General features: G+C 52.6%; 1 protein-coding gene and 1 long non-coding RNA gene across 4 annotated transcripts in view; both read left to right on the forward strand.

The window, feature by feature from the left end:
• LOC106564139 (cdc42-interacting protein 4 homolog) overlaps positions 1-14,876 on the forward strand; it is a 39,108-nt gene that overhangs the window by 20,699 nt on the left and 3,533 nt on the right. The window contains exons 9-14 of one of the 2 annotated variants that reach the window (XM_082967409.1): positions 17-181; positions 3,535-3,564; positions 8,474-8,583; positions 8,991-9,123; positions 9,334-9,401; positions 9,507-9,616. In XM_082967409.1, the coding sequence (XP_082823535.1) occupies positions 17-181; positions 3,535-3,564; positions 8,474-8,583; positions 8,991-9,123; positions 9,334-9,401; positions 9,507-9,616 (616 nt within the window). The remainder of the gene's footprint in view (positions 1-16; positions 182-3,534; positions 3,565-8,473; positions 8,584-8,990; positions 9,124-9,333; positions 9,402-9,506; positions 9,617-14,876) is intronic. The other variant, XM_082967408.1, reaches the window with a different exon arrangement.
• On the forward strand, positions 9,624-14,712 carry LOC145862614 (uncharacterized). Of its 2 annotated transcripts, XR_014382135.1 has the most exons (5): positions 9,624-10,419; positions 10,548-11,523; positions 11,780-12,577; positions 12,620-14,185; positions 14,312-14,712. It is a non-coding gene; the product is annotated as an uncharacterized LOC145862614 (long non-coding RNA). The 2 variants fall into 2 exon arrangements; XR_014382134.1 differs by lacking the exon at positions 14,312-14,712 and having other exon boundaries at positions 12,620-14,263.

A 14,876-nucleotide genomic window follows, 5' to 3' on the forward strand; every position in this document is an offset into this window, starting at 1 on the left:
GTGTGTGTGTCTTCAGGACTCCATGCGGTTTATAGAACAACACAAGTCAGGTTTTGAGCGACCAGCTGAAGTGGACTTTGAAGACTACAGCCAAGGTATCAAACCAGCCTCCTCAGACGCCAACCTCAACCAACCTAAAATCCGCACTAAACTGTGGCCCTTCAGCCACAAGAAAACCAAGGTATGTACCCTTCACACTACACCCTACACACTGACTAACCTACATCAGACTCCAGCCTCAACCACCCTAAAGTATGCACTAAACTGTGGCCCTTCAGCCAGAAGAACAAGGTATATACTAGCACCCTGAACACTACACTGTACACCGGCAACAGAGTCATTTTTTGGGGACCCAAAAATATTTTATTTAAAAAAATGGGAATAGATTATATCATTTTTATTTTTTTAAGACCGCAAATTACCAGGAATTCAGTAAAACAATGTTTAAATTCAGGAAATCTGTTCCCAAGTATTCCTGCAAATAATCAAGGTATAAAATGATTGCTATTTTCAATCCGGTCTCTTCTTCTCTGTCTTACTGGGGGACGGTCTCTTCTCTGTCTTACTGGGGGACGGTCTCTTCTCTGTCTTACTGGGGGACGGTCTCTTCTCTGTCTTACTGGGGGACGGTCTCTTCTCTGTCTTACTGGGGGACGGTCTCTTCTCTGTCTTACTGGGGGACGGTCTCTTCTCTGTCTTACTGGGGGACGGTCTCTTCTCTGTCTTACTGGGGGACGGTCTCTTCTCTGTCTTACTGGGGGACGGTCTCTTCTCTGTCTTACTGGGGGACGGTCTCTTCTCTGTCTTACTGGGGGACGGTCTCTTCTCTGTCTTACTGGGGGACGGTCTCTTCTCTGTCTTACTGGGGGACGGTCTCTTCTCTGTCTTACTGGGGGACGGTCTCTTCTCTGTCTTACTGGGGGACGGTCTCTTCTCTGTCTTACTGGGGGACGGTCTCTTCTCTGTCTTACTGGGGGACGGTCTCTTCTCTGTCTTACTGGGGGACGGTCTCTTCTCTGTCTTACTGGGGGACGGTCTCTTCTCTGTCTTACTGGGGGACGGTCTCTCTCTGTCTTACTGGGGGACGGTCTCTTCTCGGCCTTACTGGGGGACGGTCTCTTCTCGGCCTTACTGGGGGACGGTCTCTTCTCGGCCTTACTGGGGGACGGTCTCTTCTCGGCCTTACTGGGGGACGGTCTCTTCTCTGTCTTACTGGGGGACGGTCTCTTCTCTGTCTTACTGGGGGACGGTCTCTTCTCTGTCTTACTGGGGGACGGTCTCTTCTCTGTCTTACTGGGGGACGGTCTCTTCTCTGTCTTACTGGGGGACGGTCTCTTCTCTGTCTTACTGGGGGACGGTCTCTTCTCTGTCTTACTGGGGGACGGTCTCTTCTCTGTCTTACTGGGGGACGGTCTCTTCTCTGTCTTACTGGGGGACGGTCTCTTCTCTGTCTTACTGGGGGACGGTCTCTTCTCTGTCTTACTGGGGGACGGTCTCTTCTCTGTCTTACTGGGGGACGGTCTCTTCTCTGTCTTACTGGGGGACGGTCTCTTCTCTGTCTTACTGGGGGACGGTCTCTTCTCTGTCTTACTGGGGGACGGTCTCTTCTCTGTCTTACTGGGGGACGGTCTCTTCTCTGTCTTACTGGGGGACGGTCTCTTCTCTGTCTTACTGGGGGACGGTCTCTTCTCTGTCTTACTGGGGGACGGTCTCTTCTCTGTCTTACTGGGGGACGGTCTCTTCTCTGTCTTACTGGGGGACGGTCTCTTCTCTGTCTTACTGGGGGACGGTCTCTTCTCTGTCTTACTGGGGGACGGTCTCTTCTCGGCCTTACTGGGGGACGGTCTCTTCTCGGCCTTACTGGGGGACGGTCTCTTCTCGGCCTTACTGGGGGACGGTCTCTTCTCTGTCTTACTGGGGGACGGTCTCTTCTCTGTCTTACTGGGGGACGGTCTCTTCTCTGTCTTACTGGGGGACGGTCTCTTCTCTGTCTTACTGGGGGACGGTCTCTTCTCTGTCTTACTGGGGGACGGTCTCTTCTCTGTCTTACTGGGGGACGGTCTCTTCTCTGTCTTACTGGGGGACGGTCTCTTCTCTGTCTTACTGGGGGACGGTCTCTTCTCTGTCTTACTGGGGGACGGTCTCTTCTCTGTCTTACTGGGGGACGGTCTCTTCTCTGTCTTACTGGGGGACGGTCTCTTCTCTGTCTTACTGGGGGACGGTCTCTTCTCTGTCTTACTGGGGGACGGTCTCTTCTCGGCCTTACTGGGGGACGGTCTCTTCTCGGCCTTACTGGGGGACGGTCTCTTCTCTGTCTTACTGGGGGACGGTCTCTTCTCTGTCTTACTGGGGGACGGTCTCTTCTCTGTCTTACTGGGGGACGGTCTCTTCTCTGTCTTACTGGGGGACGGTCTCTTCTCTGTCTTACTGGGGGACGGTCTCTATACACAGACACATTCCACACCTCTCTACTCCCTTCTTACACCGGAGGGGCCAATTCCATCGATGTCTCTCTCTCTCAATTCAGAGCTCTCTCTCTGGCTTTCTTTTTGTCTCCTCTCTCTCTCTCTCTCTGTGTGTGTGTGTGTGTGTGTGTGTGTGTGTGTGTGTGTGTGTGTGTGTGTGTGTGTGTGTGTGTGTGTGTGTGTGTGTGTGTGTGTGTGTAATGATTCTGTATCTCTACATAGTGTTTCTTCAGGGTATTTTTTTCCTCTTTTCTCATAGCCTTAATCCTCTTTGTTTTTCTTTACGGTGTCTATCCCTCCTTCTCCCTCCTCCCGCGGTTTTCTCCTTTCCCACCTTGTCTTCCTCCTTTCCCTCGTCCTTCCCTCCCCTGTTCTCACCCCCCTCTATCTCTGCCCCCTCCCCCTGTCCCCCTAACCCCTTCCCCCTCTCTAAGCTGGGTCGCGCCCCTCTCTCTTTCTGCCTGAGGGAGTTTAACCGTTCTGTCAAACCTCACCTTGCTACCTTCAGGGCCCTACACAGACCGGTGAGTCTCCCTAGATCTGAGCACAGTTTGGTGTTTCCCCTCCTAATGGATCAGGTTAGGATTGTAGGAGGGTAATCTGGTCCTAGATCAGTGGTTAGGTTAGTATCTAATGGATCCGTTTAGGATTATGGGAGGAAAACTGGTCTCAGATCAGTGTATTGGGTAACCACCATACTCAGGTGAGTCACAGGGGTCCAGGGTTCCAACAACAGACTGATTGGCTAGATCAGGGCTGCCCGATTCCGGCCCTGGAGAGCCCAAACACTTCTGGTTTTTGTTTCTACCTGGTAGTTAATTACACTCACATGGTGTCCCAGGTCTGAATTAGTCCCTAATTAGAAGGAGAGGATGAAAACCAGAAGTGTTTGGGCCCTCCAGGACCAGGATTGGACAGCCCTGGGCTAGATGGACAGGTAAGCCCAATGGTGGATGAGGACATTTTGTTGTTTGTTTACAACGTCTGAAGATGTCACAATACATGTGTGTATTGTGTGTTTCTGTTTATCTGTGTGTGTGTCTCACGATGAGTGTCCATCCTTCTCAAGTTCCAGAGGATAAATTCTGACAAGCACATGGTAACACTTCCTATGGTTACGGTTTAGATCATGGTTCCTATGGTTACGGTTAGATGTAATCCAGGCCTCCACCTCCACAGTACTGACTGGTGTTCTTCTCTCCATGGTAGTTATTAACATGGTAACACTTCCTGTGGTTAGATGTCATCCAGGCCTCCACCAGTCAGTACTCTGGAAGTGTTTAGAGGACAAGAATAACAACCAGCAGTACTGTGGACCTCAACGTCTGGGGGTGTGTCCCAATAATATCTCCTGAAGTGTGCACTTGTTCGCTACATCTCACAAATGTAAAAACGTTAGATTGGTGGAGACGTGGGCTGGTGGGAGTTATTACAGCGTTAGATTGGTGAAGACGTGGGCTGGTGGGAGTTATTACAGCGTTAGATTGGTGGAGACGTGGGAGTTATTACAGCGTTAGATTGGTGAAGACGTGGGCTGGTGGGAGTTATTACAGCGTTAGATTGGTGGAGAAGTGGGCTGGTGGGAGTTATTACAGTGTTAGATTGGTGGAGACGTGGGCTGGTGGGAGTTATTACAGCGTTAGATTGGTGGAGACGTGGGCTGGTGGGAGTTATTACAGCGTTAGATTGGTGGAGACGTGGGCTAGTGGGAGTTATTACAGCGTTAGATTGGTGGAGACGTGGGCTGGTGGGAGTTATTACAGCGTTAGATTGGTGGAGACGTGGGAGTTATTACAGCGTTAGATTGGTGAAGACGTGGGCTGGTGGGAGTTATTACAGCTGTTAGATTGGTGGAGACGTGGGCTGGTGGGAGTTATTACAGCGTTAGATTGGTGGAGACGTGGGCTGGTGGGAGTTATTACAGCGTTAGATTGGTGGAGACGTGGGCTGGTGGGAGTTATTACAGCGTTAGATTGGTGGAGACGTGGGCTGGTGGGAGTTATTACAGTGTTAGATTGGTGGAGACGTGGGCTGGTGGGAGTTATTACAGCGTTAGATTGGTGGAGACGTGGGCTGGTGGGAGTTATTACAGCGTTAGATTGGTGGAGACGTGGGCTGGTGGGAGTTATTACAGTGTTAGATTGGTGGAGACGTGGGCTGGTGGGAGTTATTACAGCGTTAGATTGGTGGAGACGTGGGCTGGTGGGAGTTATTACAGCGTTAGATTGGTGGAGACGTGGGAGTTATTACAGCGTTAGATTGGTGGAGACGTGGGCTGGTGGGAGTTATTACAGCGTTAGATTGGTGGAGACGTGGGAGTTATTACAGCGTTAGATTGGTGAAGACGTGGGCTGGTGGGAGTTATTACAGCGTTAGATTGGTGGAGACGTGGGAGTTATTACAGCGTTAGATTGGTGAAGACGTGGGCTGGTGGGAGTTATTACAGCGTTAGATTGGTGGAGACGTGGGCTGGTGGGAGTTATTACAGCGTTAGATTGGTGGAGACGTGGGCTGGTGGGAGTTATTACAGCGTTAGATTGGTGGAGACGTGGGCTGGTGGGAGTTATTACAGCGTTAGATTGGTGGAGACGTGGGCTGGTGGGAGTTATTACAGCGTTAGATTGGTGGAGACGTGGGCTGGTGGGAGTTATTACAGCGTTAGATTGGTGGAGACGTGGGCTGGTGGGAGTTATTACAGCGTTAGATTGGTGGAGACGTGGGAGTTATTACAGCGTTAGATTGGTGGAGACGTGGGCTGGTGGGAGTTATTACAGCGTTAGATTGGTGGAGACGTGGGAGTTATTACAGCGTTAGATTGGTGAAGACGTGGGCTGGTGGGAGTTATTACAGCGTTAGATTGGTGGAGACGTGGGCTGGTGGGAGTTATTACAGCGTTAGATTGGTGGAGACGGCTGGGGAGTTATTACAGCGTTAGATTGGTGGAAGACGTGGGCTGGTGGGAGTTATTACAGCGTTAGATTGGTGGAGACGTGGGCTGGTGGGAGTTATTACAGCGTTAGATTGGTGGAGACGTGGGCTGGTGGGAGTTATTACAGCGTTAGATTGGTGGAGACGTGGGAGTTATTACAGCGTTAGATTGGTGGAGACGTGGGCTGGTGGGAGTTATTACAGCGTTAGATTGGTGGAGACGTGGGAGTTATTACAGCGTTAGATTGGTGAAGACGTGGGCTGGTGGGAGTTATTACAGCGTTAGATTGGTGGAGACGTGGGCTGGTGGGAGTTATTACAGCGTTAGATTGGTGGAGACGTGGGAGTTATTACAGCGTTAGATTGGTGGAGACGTGGGAGTTATTACAGCGTTAGATTGGTGGAGACGTGGGAGTTATTACAGCGTTAGATTGGTGGAGACGTGGGAGTTATTACAGCGTTAGATTGGTGGAGACGTGGGAGTTATTACAGCGTTAGATTGGTGGAGACGTGGGAGTTATTACAGCGTTAGATTGGTGGAGACGTGGGAGTTATTACAGCGTTAGATTGGTGGAGACGTGGGAGTTATTACAGCGTTAGATTGGTGGAGACGTGGGCTGGTGGGAGTTGTTCTTACCACATTTCTTATGTCAGTCATTTCCTTTCATATGGTGGAAGTGTACACTTCATGAGGAAGGAGAGACATTGGGACAGAACCCATGTCTGGTTTTGAGGGTTTAAAGCGGTTTCGGTAATAACTGAGGGATATTTATCACTAACTCAGGTTTACCTCAGGTTTATGTCCAACACGTTTCTTTACTCTGGGCATGTGTAACACCTCTCTCTCGCTTTCTCCCTCCTCCTGTCTCGCCCCTCCCCTCTCTCTTTCTCGCCCTTCCCCTCTCTCTTTCTCGCCCCTCCCCTCTCTCTCTCTCACCCCTCCTCTCTCTCTCCTCTCTCAATTAAATTTAAGGGGCTTTATTGGCATGGGAAACGCTTGTTAACATGTTAACAGTAGATAATAAACAGTAAAAATGTACAGTAAACATTAAACAAAAAAATGTCTAAAATAATAGACAGCTCAAATGTCATCGTCTCTCTCTCTCTCCGGCCCCCCGCCTCTCTCCGACCCCCTCGCCTCTCCCTCTCTCTCTCCTCCGGACCCCTCGCCTCTCCTCTCTCTCTCTCTCTCTCTCTCTCTCTCTCCGGCCCCCTCGCCTCTCCTCTCTCTCTCGCTCTCTCTCTCCGGCCCCCTCTCCTCTCGCTCTCTCTCTCCGGCCCCCTCTCCTCTCGCTCTCTCTCTCTCTCCGGCCCCCTCTCCTCTCTCTCTCTCTCTCTCTCCGGCCCCTTCGCCTCTCCTCTCTCTCTCTCTCTCTCTCCGGCCCCCTCGCCTCTCCTCTCTCTCTCTCTCTCCGGCCCCCTCGCCTCTCCTCTCTCTCTCTCTCCGGCCCCCTCGCCCCTCCTCTCTCTCTCCGGCCCCCTCGCCTCTCCTCTCTCTCTCTCTCTGTCTCTCTCTCTCTCTCCGGCCCCCTCGCCCCTCCTCTCTCTCTCTACGGACCCCTCGCCTCTCCTCTCTCTCTCTCTCTCCTCCGGCCCCCTCGCCTCTCCTCTCTCTCTCCTCCGGCCCCCTCGCCTCTCCTCTCTCTCTCCTCCGGCCCCCTCGCCTCTCCTCTCTCTCTCTCTCTCTCTCTCTCTCTCTCTCCGGCCCCCTCGCCCCTCCTCTCTCTCTCTCTCTCTCTCTCTCTCTCTCTCTCTCCGGCCCCCTCGCCTCTCCTCTCTCTCTCTCTCTCTCTCCGGCCCCCTCGCCCTCCTCTCTCTCTCTCCGGTCCCCTCGCCCCTCCTCTCTCTCTCTTCGGACCCCTCGCCTCTCCTCTCTCTCTCTGGCCCCCTCGCCTCTCCTCTCTCTCTCTCTCTCTCTCTCCGGCCCCCTCGCCTCTCCTCTCTCTCTCTCTCTCTCTCCGGCCCCCTCGCCTCTCCTCTCTCTCTCTCTCCGGCCCCCTCGCCCCTCCTCTCTCTCTCTCCGGCCCCCTCGCCCCTCCTCTCTCTCTCTCCGGACCCCTCGCCTCTCCTCTCTCTCTCTCTCTCTCTCTCTCTCTCTCCGGCCCCCTCGCCTCTCCTCTCTCTCTCGCTCTCTCTCTCCGGCCCCCTCTCCTCTCGCTCTCTCTCTCCGGCCCCCTCTCCTCTCGCTCTCTCTCTCTCTCCGGCCCCCTCTCCTCTCTCTCTCTCTCTCTCTCCGGCCCCTTCGCCTCTCCTCTCTCTCTCTCTCTCTCTCCGGCCCCCTCGCCTCTCCTCTCTCTCTCTCTCTCCGGCCCCCTCGCCTCTCCTCTCTCTCTCTCTCCGGCCCCCTCGCCCCTCCTCTCTCTCTCCGGCCCCCTCGCCTCTCCTCTCTCTCTCTCTCTGTCTCTCTCTCTCTCTCCGGCCCCCTCGCCCCTCCTCTCTCTCTCTACGGACCCCTCGCCTCTCCTCTCTCTCTCTCTCTCCTCCGGCCCCCTCGCCTCTCCTCTCTCTCTCCTCCGGCCCCCTCGCCTCTCCTCTCTCTCTCCTCCGGCCCCCTCGCCTCTCCTCTCTCTCTCTCTCTCTCTCTCTCTCTCTCTCCGGCCCCCTCGCCCCTCCTCTCTCTCTCTCTCTCTCTCTCTCTCTCTCTCTCTCCGGCCCCCTCGCCTCTCCTCTCTCTCTCTCTCTCTCTCCGGCCCCCTCGCCCTCCTCTCTCTCTCTCCGGTCCCCTCGCCCCTCCTCTCTCTCTCTTCGGACCCCTCGCCTCTCCTCTCTCTCTCTGGCCCCCTCGCCTCTCCTCTCTCTCTCTCTCTCTCTCTCCGGCCCCCTCGCCTCTCCTCTCTCTCTCTCTCTCTCTCCGGCCCCCTCGCCTCTCCTCTCTCTCTCTCTCCGGCCCCCTCGCCCCTCCTCTCTCTCTCTCCGGCCCCCTCGCCCCTCCTCTCTCTCTCTCTCCGGCCCCCTCTCCTCTCTCTCTCTCTCTCTCTCTCTCTCTCTCTCTCCGGTCCCCTCGCCTCTCCTCTCTCTCTCTCTCTCTCTCTCTCTCTCTCTCCGGTCCCCTCGCCCCTCCTCTCTCTTCCCCCCCCCAGTCTCCAGCTGCTGAGGACTTCTCTCACCTGCCTCCAGAACAGAGGAAGAAGAGACTTCAGTCCAAGATTGATGACATCACCAAGGAACTTCAAAAGGAGCTGGACCAGAGGTAGCCCCGCCTCCCCCGCCACTCTGACATCATCACCACAGTGGCGGCGGCTATCTTACTGTCTCTGTCCATCACTGGGGGAATCTCAATTACATTCTCCTCGAGTGTTCTCTCCTCTCTCAGGTCAGAGGTGAGGGACCTCTGCCTTTCTCATCCAATGGGTTTTGAGAAGGAAGCGAGGAGTTTGCAATTGAGATTCTCCCATCGTGTCTGTCTGGAATGGCACCCTATTCCCTATATAATACACTGCCTTTGACCAGGGCTTATAGGGCCCTGATCAGTAGTAGTGTACTAGATGGGAATAGTGTGCCATTTGGGACACATTGATTTGTTCTAACAGACGCCCTTATTCTGTAACATATCTCCTGTTCCTGTCTCTCTGTCTCTCTCTTTTCCTCCTCCTCCAGTGAGGCATTAGAGAAGATGAGAGGTGTTTATGAACGGAACCCTCAGATGGGAGACCCAGCCAGTCTAGAACCTCAGATCACCCAGACCTCGCAGAACGTTGGACGACTCAGAGGACAACTCACCAAATACGAGGTAGGCTACTGCGTACTCACACACACACACACACACACACACACACACACACACACACGCACACTGGCTGGGTAACACACACATGGACACACGCACACACGGACACACACACACTCTGGCTTGGTAACACGGACACTCTGGCTTGGTAACACACACACTTTTGTCATTCGCCATCTATAGTAAATAGCAAGTCATTCTTCTCTCTGGCAGTCGTGGCTGACTGAAGCTTTCAGAGGAGAGGATTCTACCAACACTGCTGTCAACAACAATCAACACTGGTAAGAGAGAGAGTGTGTTAGTGTATAACGTATGTGTTTATATAATGTCTATGTGTTAATATAGTGTGTGTGTGTGTGTGTGTGTGTGTGTGTCTCTGTCTTCAGTTCCATGTCAGCTGATCCGTCTCAGAACATCTACTCAGAGTTTGATGAAGACTTTGATGAAGATGTGGAGACTCCTATAGGAAAGGCTACTGCCCTCTACACCTTCCAAGGTACACACACACAGTATCACACACACCATCACACACACACACCATCACCCCCACACACCATCACACACACACACACCATCAGACAGATATGTATTACTTGATGTTTGTCTGTGTGCCACTCCCTCCTCATTCCTCTCTCCTCCTTCCTCTCCCTCATTCCTTTCTCTCCTCCAGTCAGGGGACAGTGTCTATAACTAGTGTGTCTGTCTCCAGGTCCCAGTCAGGGGACAGTGTCTATAACTAGTGTGTCTGTCTCCAGGTCCCAGTCAGGGGACAGTGTCTATAACTAGTGTGTCTGTCTCCAGGTCCCAGTCAGGGGACAGTGTCTATAACTAGTGTGTCTGTCTCCAGGTCCCAGTCAGGGGACAGTGTCTATAACTAGTGTGTCTGTCTCCAGGTCCCAGTCAGGGGACAGTGTCTATAACTAGTGTGTCTCCAGGTTCCAGTCAGGGGACAGTGTGTATAACTAGTGTGTCTCCAGGTTCCAGTCAGGGGACAGTGTCTATAACTAGTGTGTCTGTCTCCAGGTCCCAGTCAGGGGACAGTGTGTATAACTAGTGTGTCTGTCTCCAGGTCCCAGTCAGGGGACAGTGTCTATAACTAGTGTGTCTGTCTCCAGGTCCCAGTCAGGGGACAGTGTCTATAACTAGTGTGTCTGTCTCCACGTCCCAGTCAGGGGACAGTGTCTATAACTAGTGTGTCTGTCTCCAGGTCCCAGTCAGGGGACAGTGTGTATAACTAGTGTGTCTGTCTCCAGGTCCCAGTCAGGGGACAGTGTCTATAACTAGTGTGTCTGTCTCCAGGTTCCAGTCAGGGGACAGTGTCTAACTAGTGTGTCTGTCTCCAGGTCCCAGTCAGGGGACAGTGTCTATAACTAGTGTGTCTCCAGGTCCCAGTCAGGGGACAGTGTCTATAACTAGTGTGTCTCCAGGTTCCAGTCAGGGGACAGTGTCTATAACTAGTGTGTCTGTCTCCAGGTCCCAGTCAGGGGACAGTGTCTATAACTAGTGTGTCTGTCTCCAGGTCCCAGTCAGGGGACAGTGTCTATAACTAGTGTGTCTCCAGGTCCCAGTCAGGGGACAGTGTCTATAACTAGTGTGTCTGTCTCCAGGTTCCAGTCAGGGGACAGTGTCTATAACTAGTGTGTCTCCAGGTCCCAGTCAGGGGACAGTGTCTATAACTAGTGTGTCTGTCTCCAGGTTCCAGTCAGGGGACAGTGTCTATAACTAGTGTGTCTGTCTCCAGGTTCCAGTCAGGGGACAGTGTCTATAACTAGTGTGTCTGTCTCCAGGTTCCAGTCAGGGGACAGTGTCTATAACTAGTGTGTCTCCAGGTTCCAGTCAGGGGACAGTGTCTATAACTAGTGTGTCTCCAGGTTCCAGTCAGGGGACAGTGTCTATAACTAGTGTGTCTCCAAGTTCCAGTCAGGGGACAGTGTCTATAACTAGTGTGTCTGTCTCCAGGTCCCAGTCAGGGGACAGTGTCTATAACTAGTGTGTCTCCAGGTCCCAGTCAGGGGACAGTGTCTATAACTAGTGTGTCTGTCTCCAGGTCCCAGTCAGGGGACAGTGTCTATAACTAGTGTGTCTCCAGGTCCCAGTCAGGGGACAGTGTCTATAACTAGTGTGTCTCCAGGTCCCAGTCAGGGGACAGTGTCTATAACTAGTGTGTCTGTCTCCAGGTTCCAGTCAGGGGACAGTGTCTATAACTAGTGTGTCTGTCTCCAGGTTCCAATCAGGGGACAGTGTCTATAACTAGTGTGTCTGTCTCCAGGTCCCAGTCAGGGGACAGTGTGTATAACTAGTGTGTCTCCAGGTTCCAGTCAGGGGACAGTGTCTATAACTAGTGTGTCTGTCTCCAGGTCCCAGTCAGGGGACAGTGTCTATAACTAGTGTGTCTGTCTCCAGGTTCCAGTCAGGGGACAGTGTCTATAACTAGTGTGTCTCCAGGTTCCAGTCAGGGGACAGTGTGTATAACTAGTGTGTCTGTCTCCAGGTTCCAGTCAGGGGACAGTGTCTATAACTAGTGTGTCTCCAGGTTCCAGTCAGGGGACAGTGTGTATAACTAGTGTGTCTCCAGGTTCCAGTCAGGGGACAGTGTCTATAACTAGTGTGTCTCCAGGTTCCAGTCAGGGGACAGTGTCTATAACTAGTGTGTCTCCAGGTTCCAGTCAGGGGACAGTGTCTATAACTAGTGTGTCTGTCTCCAGGTCCCAGTCAGGGGACAGTGTGTATAACTAGTGTGTCTGTCTCCAGGTTCCAGTCAGGGGACAGTGTCTATAACTAGTGTGTCTGTCTCCAGGTTCCAGTCAGGGGACAGTGTCTATAACTAGTGTGTCTGTCTCCAGGTCCCAGTCAGGGGACAGTGTCTATAACTAGTGTGTCTCCAGGTTCCAGTCAGGGGACAGTGTCTATAACTAGTGTGTCTCCAGGTCCCAGTCAGGGGACAGTGTCTATAACTAGTGTGTCTCCAGGTTCCAGTCAGGGGACAGTGTCTATAACTAGTGTGTCTGTCTCCAGGTTCCAGTCAGGGGACAGTGTCTATAACTAGTGTGTCTGTCTCCAGGTCCCAGTCAGGGGACAGTGTCTATAACTAGTGTGTCTCCAGGTTCCAGTCAGGGGACAGTGTCTATAACTAGTGTGTCTCCAGGTTCCAGTCAGGGGACAGTGTGTATAACTAGTGTGTCTGTCTCCAGGTTCCAGTCAGGGGACAGTGTCTATAACTAGTGTGTCTGTCTCCAGGTCCCAGTCAGGGGACAGTGTCTAACTAGTGTGTCTGTCTCCAGGTCCCAGTCAGGGGACAGTGTCTATAACTAGTGTGTCTGTCTCCAGGTCCCAGTCAGGGGACAGTGTCTATAACTAGTGTGTCTCCAGGTCCCAGTCAGGGGACAGTGTCTATAACTAGTGTGTCTCCAGGTTCCAGTCAGGGGACAGTGTCTATAACTAGTGTGTCTGTCTCCAGGTTCCAGTCAGGGGACAGTGTCTATAACTAGTGTGTCTCCAGGTTCCAGTCAGGGGACAGTGTCTATAACTAGTGTGTCTGTCTCCAGGTCCCAGTCAGGGGACAGTGTCTATAACTAGTGTGTCTGTCTCCAGGTCCCAGTCAGGGGACAGTGTCTATAACTAGTGTGTCTGTCTCCAGGTCCCAGTCAGGGGACAGTGTCTATAACTAGTGTGTCTGTCTCCAGGTCCCAGTCAGGGGACAGTGTCTATAACTAGTGTGTCTGTCTCCAGGTCCCAGTCAGGGGACAGTGTGTATAACTAGTGTGTCTCCAGGTCCCAGTCAGGGGACAGTGTCTATAACTAGTGTGTCTGTCTCCAGGTTCCAGTCAGGGGACAGTGTCTATAACTAGTGTGTCTGTCTCCACGTCCCAGTCAGGGGACAGTGTGTATAACTAGTGTGTCTCCAGGTCCCAGTCAGGGGACAGTGTCTATAACTAGTGTGTCTGTCTCCAGGTCCCAGTCAGGGGACAGTGTCTATAACTAGTGTGTCTGTCTCCAGGTCCCAGTCAGGGGACAGTGTCTATAACTAGTGTGTCTGTCTCCAGGTCCCAGTCAGGGGACAGTGTCTATAACTAGTGTGTCTCCAGGTCCCAGTCAGGGGACAGTGTCTATAACTAGTGTTTCTGTCTCCAGGTTCCAGTCAGGGGACAGTGTGTATAACTAGTGTGTCTCCAGGTCCCAGTCAGGGGACAGTGTGTATAACTAGTGTGTCTCCAGGTTCCAGTCAGGGGACAGTGTGTATAACTAGTCTGTCTCCAGGTTCCAGTCAGGGGACAGTGTCTATAACTAGTGTGTCTGTCTCCAGGTTCCAGTCAGGGGACAGTGTCTATAACTAGTGTGTCTCCAGGTCCCAGTCAGGGGACAGTGTCTATAACTAGTGTGTCTGTCTCCAGGTCCCAGTCAGGGGACAGTGTCTATAACTAGTGTGTCTCCAGGTTCCAGTCAGGGGACAGTGTCTATAACTAGTGTGTCTGTCTCCAGGTTCCAGTCAGGGGACAGTGTGTATAACTAGTGTGTCTGTCTCCAGGTCCCAGTCAGGGGACAGTGTCTATAACTAGTGTGTCTGTCTCCAGGTCCCAGTCAGGGGACAGTGTCTATAACTAGTGTGTCTGTCTCCAGGTCCCAGTCAGGGGACAGTGTCTATAACTAGTGTGTCTGTCTCCAGGTCCCAGTCAGGGGACAGTGTGTATAACTAGTGTGTCTCCAGGTCCCAGTCAGGGGACAGTGTCTATAACTAGTGTGTCTGTCTCCAGGTTCCAGTCAGGGGACAGTGTCTATAACTAGTGTGTCTCCAGGTTCCAGTCAGGGGACAGTGTCTATAACTAGTGTGTCTCCAGGTTCCAGTCAGGGGACAGTGTCTATAACTAGTGTGTCTGTCTCCAGGTCCCAGTCAGGGGACAGTGTCTATAACTAGTGTGTCTGTCTCCAGGTTCCAGTCAGGGGACAGTGTCTATAACTAGTGTGTCTGTCTCCAGGTTCCAGTCAGGGGACAGTGTCTATAACTAGTGTGTCTGTCTCCAGGTCCCAGTCAGGGGACAGTGTCTATAACTAGTGTGTCTGTCTCCAGGTTCCAGTCAGGGGACAGTGTCTATAACTAGTCTGTCTCCAGGTCCCAGTCAGGGGACAGTGTCTATAACTAGTGTGTCTCCAGGTTCCAGTCAGGGGACAGTGTCTATAACTAGTGTGTCTCCAGGTTCCAGTCAGGGGACAGTGTCTATAACTAGTGTGTCTGTCTCCAGGTCCCAGTCAGGGGACAGTGTCTATAACTAGTGTGTCTGTCTCCAGGTCCCAGTCAGGGGACAGTGTCTATAACTAGTGTGTCTGTCTCCAGGTTCCAGTCAGGGGACAGTGTCTATAACTAGTGTGTCTGTCTCCAGGTCCCAGTCAGGGGACAGTGTCTATAACTAGTGTGTCTGTCTCCAGGTCCCAGTCAGGGGACAGTGTCTATAACTAGTGTGTCTGTCTCCAGGTTCCAGTCAGGGGACAGTGTGTATAACTAGTGTGTCTGTCTCCAGGTTCCAGTCAGGGGACAGTGTCTATAACTAGTGTGTCTCCAGGTCCCAGTCAGGGGACAGTGTCTATAACTAGTGTGTCTCCAGGTTCCAGTCAGGGGACAGTGTCTAACTAGTGTGTCTGTCTCCAGGTCCCAGTCAGGGGACAGTGTCTATAACTAGTGTGTCTGTCTCCAGGTTCCAGTCAGGGGACAGTGTCTATAACTAGTGTGTCTGTCTCCAGGTCCCAGTCAGGGGACAGTGTCT

This window comes from Salmo salar, chromosome 02 (assembly GCF_965601325.2).
Source record: "Salmo salar chromosome 02, fSalSal1, whole genome shotgun sequence".
Classification (NCBI taxonomy): Eukaryota; Metazoa; Chordata; class Actinopteri; order Salmoniformes; family Salmonidae; genus Salmo; species Salmo salar.